The sequence below is a fragment of the Gigantopelta aegis genome, chromosome 12 (genome assembly GCF_016097555.1).
Source record: "Gigantopelta aegis isolate Gae_Host chromosome 12, Gae_host_genome, whole genome shotgun sequence".
NCBI lineage: Eukaryota > Metazoa > Mollusca > Gastropoda > Neomphalida > Peltospiridae > Gigantopelta > Gigantopelta aegis.
The window spans coordinates 16,226,285-16,250,445 of record NC_054710.1 but is presented as its reverse complement, the minus strand read 5'-3'; the positions used below and the strand labels follow the sequence as shown (position 1 = coordinate 16,250,445).

The window sequence follows — 24,161 nt, the reverse complement described above, 5'->3', positions numbered from 1 at the left end:
GCGTAGTGGGTCATACCAAAGTGTGCAAACATTATTAGTAGGCATGGCTTAAATTTTTTCAGTTCATCGAGATATGAACAAAAAAAAGTAAGCACCTCAAGACCAATCAAATTGCCGTAAAGTGTACAGATGCAAAAAAAATTAAATTATTTAACTGTGTACTAAGTAATTAAAATACTGTATACTATGTATTAAGCTACTATGTACTAGAGCTGCAGGTTCGGTATTTTGGGGGTGATTTACCTCGGTATCAGTACAGTATTCGGTACTGACAAAATATCAATATCGAGCGGTATTTAATTTACTAAATGACTGGAAACATTTTTCAATGCCAACATTTCGGCATTTTAAGATTTGCTCGGTATGGTAAATCGATATTGATATAATATTGATACCGAATGGTATATACAGTATACCGCCCAGCTCTACCGTATACTATGAAAATATTTACAGGGTACTCAGTGTTCGAGATTAAATTTCTAGGCCAGTATCCCAGTTGGATATTAACATTCCAAAATCTGGTATCCCACCTGAGAATTTAGTATTATATGGCATCCCAGTTGGATACTGGGTTCTTGAAGTCTGGTATCCAAAATTAAATTCTGGTATCCCTGGGATATCGGGATACCATTAATCTCGAACACTGGTACTGTGTAATCAATTCCTGCAAATTCTATTTCGTACCTCCTGACCCGACTTCTGTGTAACAGCACTACTGACAGCCTCGATCTCACCCTGAGCGGTGGCACCCTCTAGACTCTCGTGAATGTCAAGGAAACCGTTCACCTGCAGAGGAAACTGACCAAACGTCTCCTGATTGGTAAACATCTTACCTGGAATGGAAGAAAACTCTGACCATTTGTACCATGAAATTATCACTTAACCTCTCACCAAGTGCATCAGCCCCAACCATCCAAGCAATGTAACTGGAGGATATACAAAGTCTCAAATGTGGGAGTTTAAGTTGGAACCCTCAAAATTATAAGCAATCTGGCAAATTTTACCAGAAAATCTGTTGCCAAATTCAAGTGTCAGTTTACTAAACAGCAAAAATGGAGATGAACCACATACTGTTTTTCAATTAGCTTTTTGACGAATTTGTAATGAAATATATTCACCAATTCATCATTACTTCACATATTGTAATTCGGCCAAGGCAAAGACAGCTTACGCTTGACCTTCTGACTACTGCAGATATCTCGCTCGACGTCATGCCAGTCGACAAACTGTACACTGTATACAGTGCATTCCCCAATTCATATTTCCCGCACGACACTCGCCAGAAGCGATTTATTAACAGGAAATGGAAGACAAGTCAGCTTCCTATTTCTTTAGATTTAGTTTTTTTTTAATGGATTATACCTTGGAATTTTGAGTTCAAAAAGTGGTTTTCGGCAATTTTTTCGCTTGACAACAATGGCAGCACGTCGCAGTAATTTTCAAGGATCGATAGCCGATTGTGACAGCTAATTTGACAATAAATTTTATCGGTTTACCAACAACGAAAATCACCAAATATTGGGATATGAATCAGAGTTCATTTTTTTTAAAAACATTCTGGTCAAAAGAACACAGTTATTGGGAATAATGGACATAAATACTGGACAGCTGGCCACAAATGGCCGTAAGTAAATGCAACTTTTTCTATTTTTTGCCTAATTTTAATCAACGTTGACGGATCTAAAATATCATAAAAATTAGAAAAACCCACGAAAATAATACTTACTGATTCAAATCTAAACTTTATTTTATGTATTTATAAAACATTTAAGTGAATATATGTGAGTAAAAATTATAAACTTGTACCCACTCAACGTGTTTTTTGTTAACAATTAGAAAGAAATGTTTTATTTAACTATGCACTCAACACATTTTATTTACGGTTATATGGCGTCAGACATATGGTTAAGGACCACACATATTTTGAGAGGAAACCCGCTGTCGCAACTACATGGGCTACTCTTTCCGATTAGCAGCAAGGGATCTTTTATTTGCGCTTCCCACAGGCAGGATAGCACAAACCATGGCCTTTGTTGAACCAGTTATGGATCACTGGTCGGTGCAAGTGGTTTACACCTACCCATTGAGCCTTGCGGAGGACTCACTCAGGGTTTGGAGTCGGTATCTGGATTAAAAATCCCATGCCTCGACTGGGATCCGAACCCAATACCTACCAGCCTGTAGACCGATGGCCTAACCACGACGCCACCGAGGCCGGTTTGTCAACAATTAATCCAGTAGTCTATAGGTAGTACTAAACCAAATAACTTCCGGCTGGGTCAAAGTGCGAGGTGCACCGAACTTTTGATAGAGAAGTGAACACCACAAGTCCTGTGATTGGTTATAAATGTGAGTGTGTTGGTTGTAAAAAATAATAGTTTCATCTGGGTAAAAGAAAATTGCAATTTTATTTCATCTAGTACCAATGTGTCAAGTAGCCTTGTGCTTGAAACATGTATGGGGTACCTGTAAAAAAAAGTACTCGAATTTTGTGCGAAACTAGGGTAGTCATAGACGCTACCCGTTATCTCAGAAACGAGCAGCTTGACCCCCATTTTTTGCTGATTCATTTTAAGTGTAAGGGGTGGTAGTATTTATATCCGTGGCGTTATGTCGGTTGATACGTTGCAGGTAGGAGTTTTAGCCACATATGTTACTATTGTCGTCTATGGGATTTGATTTGGTAGTATACACCCTAAAGGTTAAGCTTAGCACCTGGTTATGAGTGTAACTACAATCCAAATATTTTGATGTTTTAGGCCGCACAATCAGTCTGCAACTAATTTGTTTTCATACAAAGGACTGACGCAAACAAATTCCTATTTGGATTTAATGTTTAATTTCATCAAGTACTATAAACAATTATTATTCCTTTTGGTTTTTATCTTGCCTTTTATTTTGCCTTTTATTTTATTTTTATAATTAAAATACAGCAGAATCTCATTGGGTCGAACTCGGAAGGCTTGAATACAATGCAACGCTCAAACCAAAAAACAAAGTCCCGAGTTACACTTCCATGCTGTTGGCCAAATGGTTACGTCAAACTACACTTTCTCGAGCACCGACAGAGTTCAACTGTATCAAATTCTACAGCCTTTCTATTCTCACCTTCTGTGGGTGTAAGCATGGATCAAATCCAAACAAAATCATCTGGTGTATTTTACACGCTTGACCTTTCATTTACAAGACAACAGCAAAATGTAAAAATCGAAATCATCAGCATGTAGAATTTGAGGAAGAATTATGAAGTTATGGACTCTTTTAAGAAGCCATTTATTTTATTTTTTTATATAAAAAAAAAAGAAATGTTTTATTTAACGACGTACTCAACACATTTTATTTACGGTTATATAGCGTCGGACATATGGTTAAGGACCACACAGATATAGAGAGAGGAAACTCGCTGTCGCCACTTCATGGGCTACTCTTTTTGATTAGCAGCAAGGGATCTTTTATATGCACCATCCCATAGCAGGGCTCGAACGTAAGAATTTATCACCCACGTTAATTAAAAAAACAAAAATTGTTTTTTTTAAACTGACATTTGCAGCAATTAAACTTAACTGAAAGGTTATTGTGTTGTATATACACGTAGTCATATTTCTTCAATTTATGTCAATAAACTTCAATAAACAAGAATTTATTATAAATGGAATCATGGAAGGGCACGTTTGGATACCGTATCGTTTTATGTTGGTCGACTTTGTATAAATACCTATCCCTTATTTTGCACCTCGGTATTTGGTACTGAAATTTTTTTACAATGTACAAGCTGCCTTATTTTTTGTGCACTGTTAGTTAAAACGTAGTTCAGTTAAAACAGAGTGTCTGTCTGACATTCACTGGTATTCATTTTTCTAAACCGATAAAAGTTTGTATATTATTATTTTAATAAAGATTTTAAAATATCTGAAAAATAATAAATATTTTTTTTAATATATTTTTTTAACCGATCCCCTACTGTGGGATAAAAAATTTCTGTTCTTTTTATTTCCATCTTCATCGAATGAAATGATCGCATTTTGTAAAGGCGGTGTATATATTATTTGGCACCCAAGATAAATGATTTTAATAACTTCCGTTTTTAAAAGCGGTGATAATCAGTGATATCCCCCCCCCAAAACATTAAAAAAAATTAAAAGTTTTTAATATTTTATAAGGAATTGCTGAATAAACAAATGACAATGAGTAAAAATCATCAATCACAACCAATTAAATCTGCAACCAGGGCCGTAGCTAGGATTTTTTGTTGGGGGGGGGGGGGGGGGGGGGCAACTGAGTAGTTAATAGTCTAAAACTCCTTAAGAAGTTAAGAGAATTTTCTTTAAGTTTCTATAATGCTTTCCAGATTTCTTTTTGCTTTGTTGCGCTTTCATATATAATGCAGCTTGTTTCCTTTGATGTCCAGTGTGCAGACTGATCGATGTTTTTAAGTGTGAAAAAAGTGTGCATTTTGAATATAGCGGAGCTGGGTGCTTTAAATTATAATAGGATGCCGAAAATAAAGAGGGGCGCAGAAAAACAAATGGGGCTGCCTAACGTGAAAATGGGCGGCATAACACAAAAGCGAGGAGGCAAAATGCAACAACACAGGGTACGCGCATCACTAAATACAGTTCCATCAAGTGGTACTAACTAAACGCCCATTAGCTCCAACCAGGACCCAAACACCTGTGTTAAATACTAGCAGATAATGTTCACACACGTTTATACATTTTGCTGTCGGTGAGGAGTTTTTCCGACGGCAGTAATTTTTATCCGGTGGCACAAAAGTGCCATCGGTGACACCCTCAACCGACTGCAGTTTATTTGTCACCAACGACAATTGCCGTTGTTGCTGCTGTTAAGTTCGAGCCCTACAAAGACAGGATAGCACATACCACAGCCTTTGATGTACCAGTCGTGGTGCACCGGTTGGAGCAAGAAATAGCCGAATAGGCCCTCTGATGGGGATCGATCCTAAACCGACTGCGCATCAAGTGAGCGCTTTACCACTGGGCTACGTCTCACCCCCCCCCCCCCCCTTATAAAAAGACAATAACAAAAGAAAAATGAACCTGAGCTTACCTTCATTATAACCCTCTGCCTTGAACTGACCATAAAACAGCTCAACAACCGGATTTCGAGTATCTGGTTCGGTGCGCATCGAGCAGCTTGCAGTCCTAAAATAAATATCACAAAGAACTCAATTACTCAAATGCTTTAGATTTGATATTTTTTAGATTTAGTCTTAGAGAGGAAACCTGCTAATTTTGTTCATTAGTAGTAATGGATCTTTTATATGCTTCATTCCACAGACAGAATAGCCTTTGATATACCAGTCGAGATGCACTGGCTTGAACGAGAAATAACCCAATGAGCCCGCCGACGGGGATCGATCACAAACTGACAAGGCATCAAGCAAGTGCTTTACAACTGGGCTATGTCTTGCCCTTAGTAAGTTGTAATGAGTGTAAACAAAGCCGACGGGCAGACTTACGCTTCACAGGGAGACCCTGGTAAGTTGTAATGAGTGAAAACAAAGCCGACGGGCAGACTTACGCTTCACAGGGAGACCCTGGTAAGTTGTAATGAGTGAAAACAAAGCCGACGGGCAGACTTACGCTTCACACGGAGACCCTGGTAAGTTGTAATGAGTGAAAACAAAGCCGACGGGCAGACTTACGCTTCACAGGGAGACCCTGGTAAGTTGTAATGAGTGAAAACAAAGCCGACGGGCAGACGTACGCTTCACAGGGAGACCCTGGTAAGTTGTAATGAATGTAAACAAAGCCGACGGGCAGACGTACGCTTCACAGGGAGACCCTGGTAAGTTGTAATGAGTGTAAACAAAGCCGACGGGCAGACTTACGCTTCACAGGGAGACCCTGGTAAGTTGTAATGAGTGAAAACAAAGCCGACGGGCAGACTTATGCTTCACAGGGAGACCCTGGTAAGTTGTAATGAGTGAAAACAAAGCCGACGGGCAGACTTATGCTTCACAGGGAGACCCTGGTAAGTTGTAATGAGTGAAAACAAAGCCGACGGGCAGACTTATGCTTCACAGGGAGACCATGGTAAGTTGTAATGAGTGTAAACAAAGCTGACGGGCAGACGTATGCTTCACAGGGAGACCCTGGTAAGTTGTAATGAGTGAAAACAAAGCCGACGGGCAGACTTACGCTTCACACGGAGACCCTGGTAAGTTGTAATGAGTGTAAACAAAGCCGACGGGCAGACGTACGCTTCACAGGGAGACCATGGTAAGTTGTAATGAGTGTAAACAAAGCTGACGGGCAGACTTATGCTTCACAGGGAGACCCTGGTAAGTTGTAATGAGTGAACACAAAGCCGACGGGCAGACTTATGCTTCACAGGGAGACCCTGGTAAGTTGTAATGAGTGAAAACAAAGCTGACGGGCAGACTTACGCTTCACAGGGAGACCCTGGTAAGTTGTAATGAATGTAAACAAAGCCGACGGGCAGACGTACGCTTCACACGGAGACCCTGGTAAGTTGTAATGAGTGTAAACAAAGCCGACGGGCAGACGTACGCTTCACAGGGAGACCATGGTAAGTTGTAATGAGTGAAAACAAAGCCGACGGGCAGACTTACGCTTCACAGGGAGACCCTGGTAAGTTGTAATGAATGTAAACAAAGCCGACGGGCAGACTTACGCTTCACAGGGAGAACCTGGTAAGTTGTAATGAATGTAAACAAAGCCGACGGGCAGACTTATGCTTCACAGGGAGACCATGGTAAGTTGTAATGAGTGTAAACAAAGCTGACGGGCAGACGTACGCTTCACAGGGAGACCCTGGTAAGTTGTAATGAGTGAAAAAAAGCCGACGGGCAGACTTACGCTTCACACGGAGACCCTGGTAAGTTGTAATGAGTGTAAACAAAGCCGACGGGCAGACTTACGCTTCACAGGGAGACCCTGGTCGCGACGAACTGCACTTAAACGCATCCTCCAGCCACTCCAGGAGTTTGTGTTGGAATTCACTCACGTCCTGCAAAAATACACACAGCACAGAATAGTTTAACACAGTACGCAAAGCAACAATGAAGTCAACGCGACGGGTGCCTAACTATAGTTCGTCCCATCCTCCTACAGAAATGTTTTTTTTTTAAAAATAAGTTTGGTTTGGTTTGACGTAAGAAGAAAAGTAAACAATTGTTGGAAACAACAAAAAACAACCATTTTTGTGTGTAAATTAAAAACGATTTGGTTTAAAATAAATAAAACTGTAATACATACCATAGTAAGAAAATGATGCTTACAGCAGTTACGGCGACATTTTGGTTTTATGGACTGGTATAGTCTTGCTATATGAGATAACTCTTTGATTATTTTCTTGTTGCTCTGAAATTAATCAAATAGAGTTATCTCGTATCAAGACTTCCAGTCCATAAACCCAAAAAGGCGGCCATAATGCAGCACCCCGCCCCTCCAATTAAAGAGAGCAAATGATTAAAACTAACCTGTTGGCTATCAGTAGCGCCTGACGGAGAAGAAAAGGCTTCTTTCAGAATATCAACAGGCTTGGATGGATCGACATATTTTTTGTTCGAGGCAAGCAGCAAGGCAAACAAGCGGCGAAGTTCATGCATAAATCTAATATTCCTTCTCTCCTGAAATGAAATATACTTCTTTATAAGTTAATAATAGAAAACAACTGAGCACTCAGCACAATCTTCAGTGAAATCAAAGGCAACTAACTGTGAACAATTAAGAAACAAGAGAAAAGACATGCTTGGTTGACCAAAAAAAAAAAAAACAAAAAAAACATTTTTTTTTTCTAACATCAGACATTAGATCCTACAATCTAGTGCACACCAGGCATTTGATTAAAAGACCCATCACAAATCACAAGTTAAAGTTTATTTTGTTTAACACCACCACTAGAGCACATTTACTTCTTAAAATCATTGATTATTGGATGTCAAACATTTGGTAAAGTTGATATATTGTCTTGGAGAGAAAACCCACTAAATTTTCCCATTAGTAGCAAGGGATCTTTTATATGCACCATCCCACAGACAGGATAGCATACTACGGCCTATGATATACCAGTCATGAAGCACTGGCTGAATAAATAGCCCAAATGGGCCCACCGAAGGGGATCGATCTCAGACCAACCACACATCAAGCAAGCGCTTTTACGACAGGGCTACATCCACCCCCACCCCCCACCCCCCACCCCCCATCACGTATCAAGTGTTTCATTCTAAGACCCATCACGGCTCACACTGGAACAATTTTCAGATATGCAGAGTATTTTTTTTGAAAATTACTAAAATGTAGTTACGGAATACTTTTTAAGCCATCATTGCCAACCAGGCATTTGATTCTATTATGACTGTGTGCACATCAGACAGTCGATCCCATGTTCTGCTCCACCACTCAATGTACATGATCCTACCCTATGTAAGAGAGTTATAAGTTTATTTTGTTTAACGACACCACTAGAGCACACTGATTTATTAATCATCGGCTAATGGATATCAGACATTGGGTAATTCTGACATATAGTCTTAGAGAGGAAACCTGCTACATTTTTCCATTAGTAGCAAGAGATCTTTTATATGCACCACCCCACAGACAGGATAGCATATACCACAGACTTTAATATACCAGTCATGGTGCACTGGCTGGAATGAGAAATAGCCCTATGGGCCACTGACGGGGATCAACCCTAGACCGACTGAGCATCAGGCTTTACCATTGGGATACATCCCGCCCCTTATGTAGGAGAGAAACTGTCATTCGAAGATATTTTTTCTTCAAGTTCTAACTTACCAGTATGCTGCTATCTGATTGCAACGTTTCTCCCGGTAAATGAAAGTTTAAAACTAGCTGACGGAATTTCCGTATGTGAAAGAGACACTGAAAAGGAGGGAAAAAAGTGCATTAGTGAGAATTTTTTATCAACAATACAATCTACAGACATCTGATAACTGATTGGCAACTACAGTGAAACCCCTCTAAACCGGACACCCATGGGTCCAAGTAAAATGTTTGGTTTTAAAAGGTATCCGGTTTAGCGAGGTTACATTGTTTACAGACTTTTAACAAAGGACCATGAAAAATGTCTGGGTTTGAGGGAATTCCGGTTTTGAGAGGTTTTCACTGTACAAAGTCTATGTAGTATGTCATGTTTTAGAATTACATAGCGATCTCTTAACCTGACTACTGGATTAATGTTTTTTAGAAAAACCACGTTGAAGGGGTACAAATTTATAATTTTCACTCACATATTTTCCCATCATTTTTTATAAATACATAAAATAATGTTCATATGTGAAGTGGTAAGTATTATTTTCATAGGTTATACTATATTTTTTTGGGATATTTTAGATCAGTTAATTTTGATTAAAATTAGGCAAAAAATGTATAAAGTCACATTTAATTAGGCACATTTGTGGCCAGATGTCAGGTAGTTGTGGTCATTAATCCCCATAACTGCTTTCTTGAGCAGAATGTTTTTTTGGGAAAATAACGACGACTTATAAACAAATATTTTGTGATTTTCGTTGTTAATAAAACTGTCCAATTTATTATCAAGTTAACTGTCACAATCAGCTATGAATTCCTGAAAATGACTACAACATTCTGCCATTGTTGTCAAGCAAATATACTTGCCGAAAACATTTCCAGGTATTTCTCAAACAAAAACAAAAAATTAACATGGCCATTATCAAGATTAGTCTCGATTAGTGTTGTTCTATTATTACTTCCTGTCAGTGCCGTGTGCAAAACGGCGGGAAATATGAATGTCTGAATGTACTGTATGCGGTATACAGTGTGTCACCTTCCGTGATGTTGGGTGAGATACCTCGCCTGCAGTAGTCATCAGGTTAAACATGCACAGCGAATTGTGACATAACATTCAAGGCTAGCTCATAGTGACCAGAAAAGTTTGCCAAATTATCTTTTAAACTTAAAGGCATACTGTCACAGATTTAAGGACCTTATTTCTCTAAAAACAGATAATACATAAAAATTACATTAATTGTTGGAAACCAAATCTAGCTACATGTATTGCATCACCATAACTGAACCATGATGGAGTGAAATCCATGTCAATGCTCTCTGCAATTTTAGTTTTTTAATTATGGACCATTGCCATAATTCAATTATTTTTACAAAATGTCATTAATAAATGGAGTATGATGGTTATGAAGATGGTTGAATAAAGTACATTCATTGACAAATCAAATTATTTTTGTTCAGGTAATACTTTGTTAGGTCATTAAATCTGTGACAATATGCCTTTAAACTTAAAATTAAACTGTTCTGTATTTAAAAATTAAAAGCAAAGTCTCAGTTATTTTCAAACAAAATATCAATTAATCCAGGAAATATACTTATTTTACCAAATTAATACAAAATTAGCCAATGTGTTTTTAAAATTCACATCTCTAGCTAGCCCTAACATTGAGAAAACATTCCATGTAATAAACCAGATCTCGAAATGAAAAACAAAATAAGGTGAGCGATTAATTGCGGTATCAATTACCACACTGATACCATATAAATTAACATATTAAGGGGAGCTAAAATTACTCTCCTCGAACCAATCCGAGGTGTGTGATGGAGAGCAAGTGATTGCTCCCATTAATCTTTCCACTACTGCAGGTGAGATATCTCGACTGACACGCAAAACAACACACACTGTACACTGTATACAGGGCATTCACCAATTCATATTTCCTGCCGTTTTGCACAAGGCACTCATCGGAAATAATAATAGTACAACAGGAAATAGATTCATTGAGAGTATGGCAGCTACAGTTTTTTGTTTTTCGATAAATATGATCATTTTACCAACAACAAAAATCACCAAATGTTTTGGACATAAATCGCAGTTCATTTCTTCTTTTTTTAAAATTCTAGTCAGCAAACCACTGCTATTGGGAATAATGGACATAAATATTGGACAGCTGGCCACAAATGCCCGTAAGTAAACGCAACTTTTTTGGCCTAATTTTAATCAACAACTGATCTAAAATATCATAAAAAACCCACAAAAATAATACTTACCAATTCATATATTAACTTTAATTTGTGTATTTATTAAAAACATTAAGCGAAAATCTACAAGTAAAGTTATAAATTTGTGGTCTTTGTCAAAAATTAATCCAGTATTCTGACGGTTAAATGCTCGTGTGTCTGAAGGATTGCATTATCCAGCACTCTTCAACTGGATGGACGTTGAACATCAGACGTTATTATATAGCAGCTGACGATGAAGTATCTGCCAACTGAAAGCAGTTACTTAGAACACAGGTCAGTGCAACACACACACTCAAAACTATATTCAGGGCTCGAACTTAACAATAACACTGAGGACAACTGCTGTAGTTTAAGATATAAATTGCTGGCGGTTGGGAGCATCACCGATGGTACTTTTGTGCCACTCGAAAACCCCTGCAATTAAAAAAAAATCCACAGCGAAAAACACACCATTGAAAAAACAAAAACCCTGAATATGGTTCAAGGCTAAAAAGTGCTGTGGAGAATAAAAAACTCCACGGCATTGCCAATTACCGTGGGCAATTACCAGGGGTTGCTGGATAAAAAGTACTGCCGTCGGTAAAGCTCATCATCAGCAGCAAAACAAACACACCAGGTATACATTAACTGCCTCGGTGGTGTCATGGTTAAGCCATCGGACTACAGACTACTAACACAATTACCTGTATCACAGCACTAAACCAACAGGTATTTCCCAGTCTGTCTATTAACACAATTACCTGTATCACAGCACTAAACCAACAGGTATTTCCCAGTCTGTCTATTAACACAATTACCTGTATCACAGCACTAAACCAACAGGTATTTCCCAGTCTGTCTATTAACACAATTACCTGTATCACAGCACTAAACCAACAGGTATTTCCCAGTCTGTCTATTAACACAATTACCTGTATCACAGCACTAAACCAACAGGTATTTCCCAGTCTGTCTATTAACACAATTACCTGTATCACAGCACTAAACCAACAGGTATTTCCCAGTCTGTCTACTAACACAATTACCTGTATCACAGCACTAAACCAACAGGTATTTCCCACGTTCTTGAGCCCGACTGGCCACCCCTCCTGTCGCTTCCGCTCGTGTGGGTTCAGTGGATCCACAAACCACAGTTCTCCACGCTTTCTCTTCGTACCGGCCTTGCTTTCCGCTAGACTGGCTTCTAGTATTCTGAAAGATATAGACCAAGATTTAATTCTCCCCAATTCCTTTTTGTACTGGCCTTACTTTCTGCTACACTGGCCTCTAGTATTCTAAAAAAATATAGACCAAGATTTAATTCTCCCCAATTTGTTTTTGTACTGGCCTTACTTTCTGCTACACTGGCCTCTAGTATTCTAAAAAATATAGACCAACATTTAATTCTTCTCAATTCCTTTTCGTACCTGTCTTGCTTTCTGCTTGACTGGCTTCTAATATTGTGAAAAATATATGAATAATATAGACAAGATTAAAAGTGTTCATTTGCAGGGTTTCTGTTTTTGCAGATTTTATTTTTTTTAAGTTTGTTTTGTTTTGAGATATTTTATTGATAAAAAAAGAATCAAAAGGATTGCACAACAGGCAGAGCTTATTTTTAACTTAAGTTAAACGTTTGACAAAATTAATGACCCGTATCATTACTGTTTGATTTTATTAACCCTAACCCTAAACCTAACCAATTTGTATTCTGGACCAGTTGTGGTCTACTTTTTATAACCCATCCACTAATATCTTGTTTCTCTTATGTGACCAAAACAAATTCAGGTAACCCATTTATATGCACTTTCCCACAGACAGGAAAGCACATACCTCACCTTTGACCAGTTGTGTAGGCATCGAAATAAGCATCGTGTCTGGTAACCCATTTACAGGATACCACAAAATATAGCCTGGTAACCTATAGGTTACAACAACTATATGAAAGTTTGAATTTAATTCCTGTTACTACTTTTAACGCAGACGTTCTGAAATTGTATCGATGCATGCGAACATCGGTACGAGAAACGAATTCCGGAAGTAAATGAAAATGCGGATTGCCGAAATTGCTTTGCAATTGCACAAGTGCGCACGAACATAGGTGCAATTTTGTACGAGAAAACAAAACACGGAAGTAAATTCATCTAGTGGACACTGCTTAAACGCGGAATGACTATAATTGCTTGCAATTGCACAACGCTGAAGTCCGGAATGCATTGCCTGGTTTACATTCGGAAACGAAACTACAGTTCTTGACTTTTCTTACATGTGCTAACCTCCCGGTAACGACCGTTCTTGACCTATTTCAATGTCTGGTTGTGGTATATTTTTTATGACCCACCTACTAATATCTTGTTCCTCTCGCGTGACCTGACCTCCCAAAATGCCTGGCGTATCCTGCAGACTGGCTGCGATCGCCTTCTGCAGTTCATCACCCTCAGAAACCTCGCTCGTCAGATCTATAACACCTGAAACAAACAGGCGTACATGTATAATATATGAAATAATTTACCTTTTGTTTCCAATTAATGTCAGTCCCATCATTCTAAAAAAATCTTATTTGTAAATAATTTTAGTTTGATTTGACATAAGTAGCAAAGTAAAACTGGTTTAGAAATAACAAAAAAATACTATTTTTGTGTGCAATTTACAAATCAATCGGCTCAGAAAATTCTGTATACTTGAAGTAAATTCCAGACGGACTATAGCAATATATGGTTCTTGAAATCTTTTTCCCATTCTTTTGTTTTATAAATATCTTGTGAAACAATAACTGTACAAATTAAATTTAAACCTAAAATCAAACAATTTTTAAACAAACAGAAAATTGACAACAAGGAAAGGAAGGAAATGTTTTATTTAACGACGCACTCAACACATTTTATTTACGGTTTTTATATGACGTCGGACATATGGTTAAGGACCACACAGATATAGAGGGAGGAAACCCGCTGTTGCCACTTCGATTAGCAGCCAGCGATCTTTTATATGCACCATCCCAGACAGGACAGCACATACCACAGCCTTTGATACACAAGACTAGCTAGAATGAGAAATAGCCCAATGGTTCCACTGACAGGGATCGATCCCAGATCTACCATGCATCAAGCGAACGCTTTATCACTGGGCTACATCCTGACCCTTGTGAAATGATGAAAGGCATGAGGCAGGCACTTAGTAAAAGCAACAGATGACCTCTTATGGACTGACCTGGCAAATAAAAACTGTAGGACTTTCCTGCATTTACATTTACAGCAAACCTAAACTAAGAATGTGCTGCCTATGGCAATTTTGAAATGTTTTTGATGTATGCAACATTCTCACTGAATATGCAAGAAATATAGTTTTAAAAAAATAGTCACTTCAACCAATGCAGGCACTAATCTTGCTGGCGGAATGAGCATTTTCTTCGCCGAAAGTCGACTAAAGTTGCCAAGTTATAAGCAGTAGTGAGAAGTCGAAGTCACCATGATATTTTGGACCTAATCCAATTTTGAAAATGAAATCATTCAACAGACGTCGAGATCCCGACTTGTTTATTGTCATAGTTCACTTGGCACCTTGTCACCGTATGTCGGACAATGTTTTTTCTTTGGCCTCAGACTGTATCCTTGAGTAATTGTGAATCTGCCTATTAACAGGAAATGGTTTCTGAGCATGCACATTGTAATGACCGATTGATTTGATGAAATAATGTTTTACTGTGATCAATTTATTGTCAAAATCAACCAACAAATGTTAATACTCATGCCAGTTTCTGCTGTGAAGAGAGTAAATACATGTCGTCGTGTAATGCTGACATTCTTCAGATACACCCATAACCGGGCTATTGTTTGTCAAAGTGACGCGTGTAGCGCAGCGTGCTGTGACCAGTCAAGCATTGTTAATCCTTGGCCACGTTCATTTCAGTAATGCCAGAAAATACTAAATAATACTTAAATTATCGACTACTTAATAATATCGCATTTTTAATGAAACACATAACTGTTTTGTTTAAACTTTATTACCGGAAGTAGTATTTTATATTGAGTGACAAAATCTACCGATAAATGTTCACTTTGCCTATTTTTATCAATCTTCGCCCCTTTCTTCTGGTAAAGGAGAAATCACTTCTCCTACTTTTTCAATTCTAGATTAGGGCCTGCCAACGGCAATATAATTTTTATCAATCGGCAAAACACTGCCATCAGTCAAGCTCTTACCAACGGCAATTCATATAGCAAATGATACAACTGCCATGGGTGCAGTCGTCAAGTTCAATTCCTGCATTTAATCATATGAACACTGGTCAGGCTGATGTCAATCAGTTATTAGCAGTAGTGAGAGATCGAAGTCATCATAATATTTCAGGGCTCGACCTTAGCGGTAGCCCTGGGTGTTTTGGCTACCGATTTCTCAATTGGGCTACCAGTTGTCTAACCCTGGTAGTCCACCGGGCTACCAAATGTTTTGGCATGTCCAGTCACTCCACAATCAACAAGACGTTTAAGTCATTGGTGTCTGAAATTCCACCCTTTCATGTGCACGCTCTCTACTGCCACGAGTTGCTGAAACTGTTAATTGCTCCCCTAGTCTGACCAACAGTTGGCAGTTGCGCAATATGATTAAGAGAAACAAAGGAATATATTTGCCAGTGGTATGATTTTTTTTTAACACAGTCTAAACTAAACCATAACTCAATCGCAATTTATTTCCTTCTAGGTTACCTATGCAAATTGTCAGATTGTTTACAAAATTAATCTCTATTATTATGTTAAAGAAATGTATAAAGTGACGAATGTTTTCAATGTTAAAAATGTTAATCTTTCTTACAAATTATTTTTAATTAAATCTCTCTCATCGGTTACTATTGCTTTGCACGATAACCTCGCTCAAAATGGCATCTGATCATGTCACGTGATAACACAAACACACGTCGATCCCCTGTCTGGGATAATTGGCTTACAGCATTTACTGTTAAGCCGCTATTGTTTTGGAATAAAGGCAAGTTTTGTTAAGATTTTTCCAAATGACACCTATTAAAGATAGTTACAGCCATTATAAGTATTAAAATATGCAATAACAATCTTCAGGATCATATGGTTGGCAGACCGTTCTACACTAGCGCAGGTCGCACATTAAAATACTTTTCTTAAGAATCACATTTTCTTTCTACATCGTTGGACTAAGTTCTACACATGAAAACCGTATGAAGTGTTTCAATAATATTTTGTAAGCCTTCATTACGTGATTAGGCTTAAAATTTTTTTTAGTAATAATAAAAAGACCATTGTGTGTTTCTAGAATCGTACCAAACAAGATACTGTAGGTAGGATAGGTTGGGGTTTTGGTGGTGGTTGTTAGATTAAAAAAAAAAAAAAAAAAAATTCATACCATATTTACCCATCCTTTGAGGCCATCCTTAAAAATAGTTTGTTTTGTTCATTTCCAACAAATATTTTTCACAGTATATTGTTCATAATTTTAAAAACAACCACCCTAAAACGTTTAAATAAAAATAAAAGATTTGGGGGTTTTTCTCCTTTTTTTCAAGTTATGGGGCTACCAATTTTTACTGTGGGCTACTAGATTTTATAACCTGGTAGCCCACTGAAAAAACTTAAGGTCAAGGCCTGTATTTTGGACCTAATCTGATTTCAAAAATGATTAAGACCGACAGTATAATTCGGAATTATTCCAAATGAATGAAAGAAAGAAATGTTTTATTTAACGATGCACTCAACACATTTTGTTTACGGTTATATGGTGTCAGACATATGGTTAAGAACCACACAGATATTGAGAGGAAACCTGCTGTCGCCACTTCAAGAGCTACTCTTTTTCGATTAGCAGCAAGGGATCTTTTATATGTACCATCCCACAGACAGGGTAGTACATACCACGGCCTTTGATATACCAGTCATGGTGCATTGGCTGGAACGAGTATCCTAAATGAATGCGGAACATGGTGGTACGTTATGAAAGGTACCAATAAATATTCACTTGACCTATTTTTATCAAATTTTCCCCCTTTCTTATGGAAAGGGAGAAGTCACTTCTACATTTTCAATTATAGATTAGGGCATGACTGGTTTGATTTTTTAAAAGCAGAATTCTTTAAAACCGAGAGTATTATTCGGAATTTTTCTGAGTGAATGTGGAACATGGAATCAATAAATGTTCACTTCACCTATTTTTATCAAAATTCTCCACTTACTTCTGGGAAGGAAGAATTCACTTCTACTTTTTCAATTTGATACTGAGGTCCAAAAGAAACTATACCAAGAAAAATGTATTTAAATTCCTTTATAATTTGGATAAAGGAAATGAAATTGTGGTTAAATATTTTTGTGCTTTTATGGAATGAAATTATGTTCACAAGATGCCAAAATGACCATTCCCATGAATATATATATATATTTTAAACAAGTGACATATTTTGTATTTTCTTCAGTAATCTCTCAGAGTCTTGGCATAGTTTCTTTTGGACGTCAGTATACATTAGGGCCTGACTGGTTTAATTTTTAACAGCAGAACTCTGTGCCACCCACCTGGCTGGCGAGCATGTATGACTGCCTCGCTTGCTTGAGAAGCTTTCGCAGTTTGACTAGGGTCTTCACCGTGAGGCCCGGCCGCCATCTGCCTGGGTAACTCCCCACTCTGGTTGAGAGCACCGGACTGTAATCCTGGCAACGCATCCGGCACGTCTCGGCCGTGCTGACCATTGGTTAGACCCGACGACTTCGCCTGAATCAGAGAAAAACAACATTATTTTATATTTAAATGTAAAAGTTAAATAATCTAATTAAAATTAGCTCCACTATTACATGTGGATCTAACAGCTCATGTCCAGTTGACCTTTCATTCGACCAATCAAAAACTTACTTGCAAAATCATGCCAGTGATTTGAAAAGAATTTGTAAACATTCGGGATAGAAAGAAATGTTTTAGTTAATGACGCACTCAACACATTTTATTTACAGTTATATGGCGTCAGACATATGGTTAAGGACCACACAGATTTTGAGAGGAAACCCGCTGTCGCCACTACATGGGTTACTCTTTCCGATTAGCAGCAAGGGATCTTTTATTTGCACTTCCCACAGGCAGGATAGCACAAACCATGGCCTTTGTTATCCCAGTCGAGGGATGGGATTTTTAATCCAGATACTGACTCCAAACCCCGAGTGAGTGCTCCTCAAGGCTCAATGGGTAGGTGTAAACCACTTGCACCGACCAGTGATCCATAACTGGTTTATCAAAGGCCATGGTTTGTGCTATCCTGCCTGTGGGAAGCGCAAATAAAAGATCCCTTGCTGCCTGTCGTAAAAGAGTAGCCTATGTGGCGACAGCGGGTTTCATCTATAAAAAAAACAGTGTCAGAAGGACCATATGTTTGACGTCCAATAGCCGATGCTAAGATAAAAAATCAATTTGCTCTAGTGGCGTCGTTAAATAAAACAAACTGTACTTAACAGTGGATTCCCAGTCAATGGTTAAATTTACCAGCTTCTTGGCACTGTGAGGGTCCTCAGTTAACATGCTGACAACTTCCTCCAGTTTGAACATGCCATGGCTGTCCGTACACGCCTTTATAGCTTCGTTAATCACATGCGCGTCCTCAATACCCGTGATTTCCTGGATCTGTGCATACGTCTTAGCGTCTCCTGTCGCAGGCTGAAATGAAGCAATGGAAACTCAGACACATCTTACAATAACAGCAAAGTCAACTTCCACAGGGCGAGAACTTAAAAACTTATCACCCACGACAATTAAAAAATAATAATGCTGTGGCTGAAAGGGCCCACAGATGGCAATTTTGAGTCTGCTGACAGCAATTTTTACAGCAAATACACCTGACTGAAAGGTTGGAAGTGGAACACGTGTATTTTTAAAACGCAAAAATTTTATTCTATTGAAATGAATTGTATGTGTGGAATATTATTTTAAAGATATCTTTCAAATATGAAACATGGTGAACCAATGTACGGTGTATCGATGTACAAAAGCTGCAGTTAAAGGCAAAAGAAGTTTGCATATTTTTCTGAAAGACAAACTGACATTGTTTGCATGGAAGCGGTTCTTAAACCGAACATGTGCGGGTAGGTGTAAACCACTTGCACCGACCAGTGATCCATAACTGGTTCAACAAAGGTCATGGTTTGTGCTATCCTGCCTGTGGGAAGCGCAAATAAAAGATCCCTTGCTGCTAATCGGAAAGAGTAGCACATGTAGTGGCGACAGCAGGTTTCCTCTCAAAATCTATATGGTCCTTAACCATATGTCTGACCAGCGGTTGCAAAACAAGGTGTCGCGCGTCGCAATGACTCGCATACGACGTTTACTACCCTTATTTCCAAGGTCTATTTTCGCCACAGTGGCTCAGACTCCAGTTCATATTTTCTTGGTTCTTGTCTAAATGTATAGCTCGGCTTCTATGAGTTAATTTCTTCAGGAAAACTGAGTTTCCCACGAATACAGCGTTCATTACTGCTCATTGCCTTTGTTTTTAAAAAATATTTTGTTTTGATTCATGAGCACAGTAGACCCAGTGATTTTCTGCGATCGCGGAAAACGGACGGAATTTCCATTGTGAAACGGAATTACGATTTTCTGCAAAGTTAAAAAAATTAATACTATTTTACTATTGCCACACTCTGTAAACTGACGATTGACCCGTGCGCAGTACTATTGGCAAATGCTAGACTGGATTATGCGCTTCACAGTAAACCAAATGGTGACATTGGGAACCAATCAAATACTTCGCAAACGAAAACTGCATGTATTTTGCCCTATGCTATCTCAGCGAAGTCGACACTGGCAACATCGTTACAGTCTCGTATGTGTAATCTGTGTCACTGTAATGTTTTTTTCCCAACTTTTGTTTAAACAAAATTTGGGGGAAATGTATCGGCAATTAAAGGTAGGAGAGTAATTTATTGTAGTTGTTAACAATTTGGTTCGGACTTTAATTTGTCACAACTTGTGTTAGTTCAATTGTTAATTGCATGTTGTAGTCTGAAATGGAAATGAAACGGAATTTACAAAAACATGAAATGGAAAATAGCTTGTTTTTAAAACGGAAAACCACTCAGTCATACTTGTTCTATTCTTGGGCCAACAATTTCACCAACTATATGCATTACAACTGGACTACACTGCACACTTCTGTGGTAACAGACTCCGGCCCATAGAGCCCCCCCCCCCATGTGCCTTCATTACTGAGTGTCTGTAGCTCTCGATAAACCTCCCAACTCCTACTCTGTCAGTTCCAACGCCTACTAGTACTTCGTTTTTGCAACCGCTGCTGACGCCATATAACCGTAAATAAAATGTGTTGAGTGCGTCATTAAATAAACCATTTCTTTCTTTTTTCCTTTTTAGTAAGTATTTAATATTTTAAAAATACGATATTTACACCTCGGATGTACGATGTAACTAATATTACATTACATAATATTATATCCGTTCTGTGTCCTAATGTCATTACTTAAATAATTTGTTTTTAAATTAACATCAGCTAGTGTAACTAAAATGGTTTAACATTCGAACCATCATATATTTTGCTATCTACGTTATAATCACATGTCATTATTTGAAGCAACGCTAAATTACTTTGAACTAATGCTGTAACGGAAAAAATTATTTTACAGTTGACAATACAATGTTACCTATCAAAATAAGTCTGACAAATTACACGAATTTCCTAATTCATTGCTGATATTAAATCTGAACACTATTTCTTGTCAATGTATTGTTCAATTATGTTTATTGATGGTAAAAATTCATAAATTACAGTGCTCTACAAAGCAAGTTCAAATTTACTCTTCCCTGGCCAGTAAAGTATAATATTTTAGTCGCCAGCCACTTATATTTAGTAGCCAGCTAATATATACTTGTAATTAAATCGATTCATTTGCCATTTTACGGCACATTACTAATGTCGCAATTGTTATTAGGAACGCATTCGAATGAACCCATGAAGGGGTTATTCCTAGTTGTTAAATAGTAATTACAAGTTACTGTTTGTGTTCGGTTCCACTAAAACAGTGAACGACTATTAACTATAATTATCAAATTCCGTACCCAATAATTTTATTAAACGAAATTAAGCGAATTACTATTTTAATGGCACTGCTAAGATATATGCATTTAAAGTTAAATAAAATCATTGTGATAATATCTACCAGGCTTCAACGTGTTACTAGTAGTTACCAATCGGCTACCTTACTTTTGGTTTAAATAATAAAAAAAATCGTCATATACTGTCTTGTAAATCCATAAATACTGTTTTGTATATAGTTGTGTCTTTAAAGCTGTCTAAAGTCAAGTCATGAAAATAGAAAGATGTTTTCCTCCACTGGTGAACGTGATTAAAATAACATTCACGACTGGAGATGTCGTTATCGTGGAGGGATCCTTTATCACGATAAGCACGAGACTATTCGCAGCATAACACATTTATAAGTAGACATTTAAAATAATTAACATTTGAGTTTCAAACAGACAAGTAAAGACACACAGTGACTCAACAATCTCATTTTAATACATAAATAAAACCTGGCTCTAAATGGGACAGGACCGACTTGGTCCAAAACTGAACTGGGGTCGAATTATTTCCAAACGCTTGAAATTCGAGTTAAACGAGATAACATCATAATGAAGTATTACCTCCCTAATGTCACTGTGTTTACTCTTGAATACTGGAAAATTGTTATTCATAGTCCAATTAACGTGTCTCAAAATTTTATTTTTTCAAACAAACTACCAATAATAGAAGATAAATTGCTACTGGTCCACTGTGTTTTCCGATGTCCAGCTTTGTTTACACATTAAAGTCAAATTATTGGACAGTCGCCAACTGGCGAATATCATTTTATTTTTTAAACGCCAGGGAATGTTTTAGTCGCCATGGCGAGAGTATTTTACTCGCTTTGTAGAGCACTGAATTATATTTATAACCCTTTTGCTTAACACTTCTTTGACTTGTCCTTGTAATTTCCTCAAGTAAAATGGCGGCAGCTGTCAAAGTAAGAAATTAACTCTATAATGCACACCGGCGATTCTGAAGAAAAAATTAAATACCACGTGCCAGAAAACTGGCTACATATATCTGTAAGTAAGATGAATCATTGCCGTATAGTTACTTTGTCTATTGTTAAAATGTCTATCAAAAACATCACTAATAATACAGTGAACGAGGTTTAGTTCGTCCCATCCTCCTACAAAATTGTTTTATTTTATTTATGTAAGAAGAAAAGTAAGTGTTTTGGAAATAACAATTTTTTTTTTTTAATTATTTGTATGTACAATTTAGAAATCAATAGGCTCAGAACTATACAACTTTAGTAAATTCCACAGTGTGACAAAAAAACAAGAAGATCTATAAAGTTTAGCGTTTTGTTATTTTAGTCAGACATGCACATTGCAAATTACTTGGCGATTCTGACTATTTTTCACTGACATACAGTTAGTAGGTACCACAACATGCTGTTACACTAACAATGAATTAAAACTAATAGTAATTTACGTAGGTGTGGTCATTACAAAATATTACATACATATATATATATATATATATATATATATATATATATATATATATATGGCGTCGTTCAACAGTTACGTAACACTTTAAAGTCCGAATCATGTTGTTAAATAAGTTTGTTTTGTTTAACGACACCACTAGAGCACATTGATTTATTAATCATCGGCTATTGGATGTCAAACATTTGGTAATGTTGACATGTACATGTAGTCTCAGAGAGAAAAACGCTGTATGTTTCGATTAGCAGCAAGAGATCTTTTATATGCACCACGGCCTTTGATACACCAGTTGTGGTGCACGGGCTGGAATGAGAAATAACCCAGTATGTTGTTGTTAACAATTACCATAAATTACTCTCCTACTTTTAATTATCAATTTGTTTTCCTCACATTTTGCTAAGACAGGATATGTGGAAAAACAATTACGACGACAGATTCCACATACCAGATTGTAACCATGTCACCTATATCCATGGCCATATAGCTACCGGGGGAAGAGGGAGACAAACTAATCCAGTAAAAATAAGAACAACTTAAAGAAAATCTTATTCTTAACAGTTTGAGTTATAGGTATGTGCAGAATTCATCTGCCTTATCAACCCACAACTTCCCCCACCCACCACCCCACCCCCGCCAAAAAACCCACAAAAATCTCAACAACAAAACTCCACACAAAATACACCCCAATACATCCTAGCTACGGCCATGATATCCACTTCGCTGAGATCAGGGTACAATATTGCGTCGGTTACGCAAAGTTAAATTTACACGAACCGCTAACTGTTTACATCATGGCCTGTAAACGTTCAGAAATTAAAACTTGCAAACTTCACAATTACAGGACGTTTATTCACGCAGACATAATACTAGTATTTCGACAAGTTTTTTAGGCTGAATTTTAGATACTCAGTAAATGCTCAGTATAGAGTCGAGCCAAAAGTTTTGAAGAAATGTGCTCAGACCGCTGGGGACGGCTAAATTATCTGCTGTTATTTTATCTCTAAAGGAATATATGTAGACATAATATTGGATTGGCTATAATTTTGCACATGTTAAAAACAGTTTTAACGTAAACAGGAATCCAAAAGTGTCACACATTTTTTAAAATACTAACATCGCATTATGAGCTTTAAAAAACCCAAACATTTGGCACGTATCTGTAGTATAGAAGTACCATCGATAAAGTGAAAGTAGCATAGCCACTGCAAAACGGAATCCCTTGAAATTATTATGTATATATTTCAAAGGCGTAGCGCCCATTACGCATGTGCGTAATGCAAAAACAAAATCCGGGAATAGGTCGAGGCTGTCTGTAATTGTTCTATAAAATATCCTCTTAAAATTGACTCGAAAAAAAGATTAAAAAAAAAAAAAAAAAAGCCTCCGAAAAGGCTCAGATTGCATCTACAGACGTCCTGAGTTTCAAACTTTTCACCAGGGAAGGCCCCCCGAATATCCCCGCTCGGGCACGCCTTTGGCGTGCGTAATGCTAAGAAAATGTCTGGCTACGCACCTGTATTTTATTTCAGTACTGTGGCTGATATTCAGTTCTTTTATAATATTATTAACTTTATAGCAAGCATTAAAGACATTTCTTTTTTGTCAAATGTTTTCTTTTGTATTTGTTTTAACTTTGTTTCAGCTAAAAACTATGTA

The 24,161-nt window shown here is 37.5% G+C and overlaps 1 protein-coding gene across 2 annotated transcripts in view; it reads right to left on the bottom strand.

The window, feature by feature from the left end:
• The window catches only part of LOC121386168 (ubiquitin carboxyl-terminal hydrolase 25-like), a 49,005-nt gene that overhangs the window by 22,423 nt on the left and 2,421 nt on the right, over positions 1–24,161 (bottom strand). Inside the window, exons 2-10 of one of the 2 annotated variants that reach the window (XM_041516968.1) lie at positions 18,465–18,635; positions 17,510–17,705; positions 13,321–13,447; positions 12,026–12,191; positions 8,784–8,870; positions 7,466–7,615; positions 6,905–6,993; positions 5,068–5,162; positions 685–833 (exon numbers count right to left, since the gene is read on the bottom strand). In XM_041516968.1, the coding sequence (XP_041372902.1) occupies positions 685–833; positions 5,068–5,162; positions 6,905–6,993; positions 7,466–7,615; positions 8,784–8,870; positions 12,026–12,191; positions 13,321–13,447; positions 17,510–17,705; positions 18,465–18,635 (1,230 nt within the window). The remainder of the gene's footprint in view (positions 1–684; positions 834–5,067; positions 5,163–6,904; positions 6,994–7,465; positions 7,616–8,783; positions 8,871–12,025; positions 12,192–13,320; positions 13,448–17,509; positions 17,706–18,464; positions 18,636–24,161) is intronic. The other variant, XM_041516969.1, reaches the window with a different exon arrangement.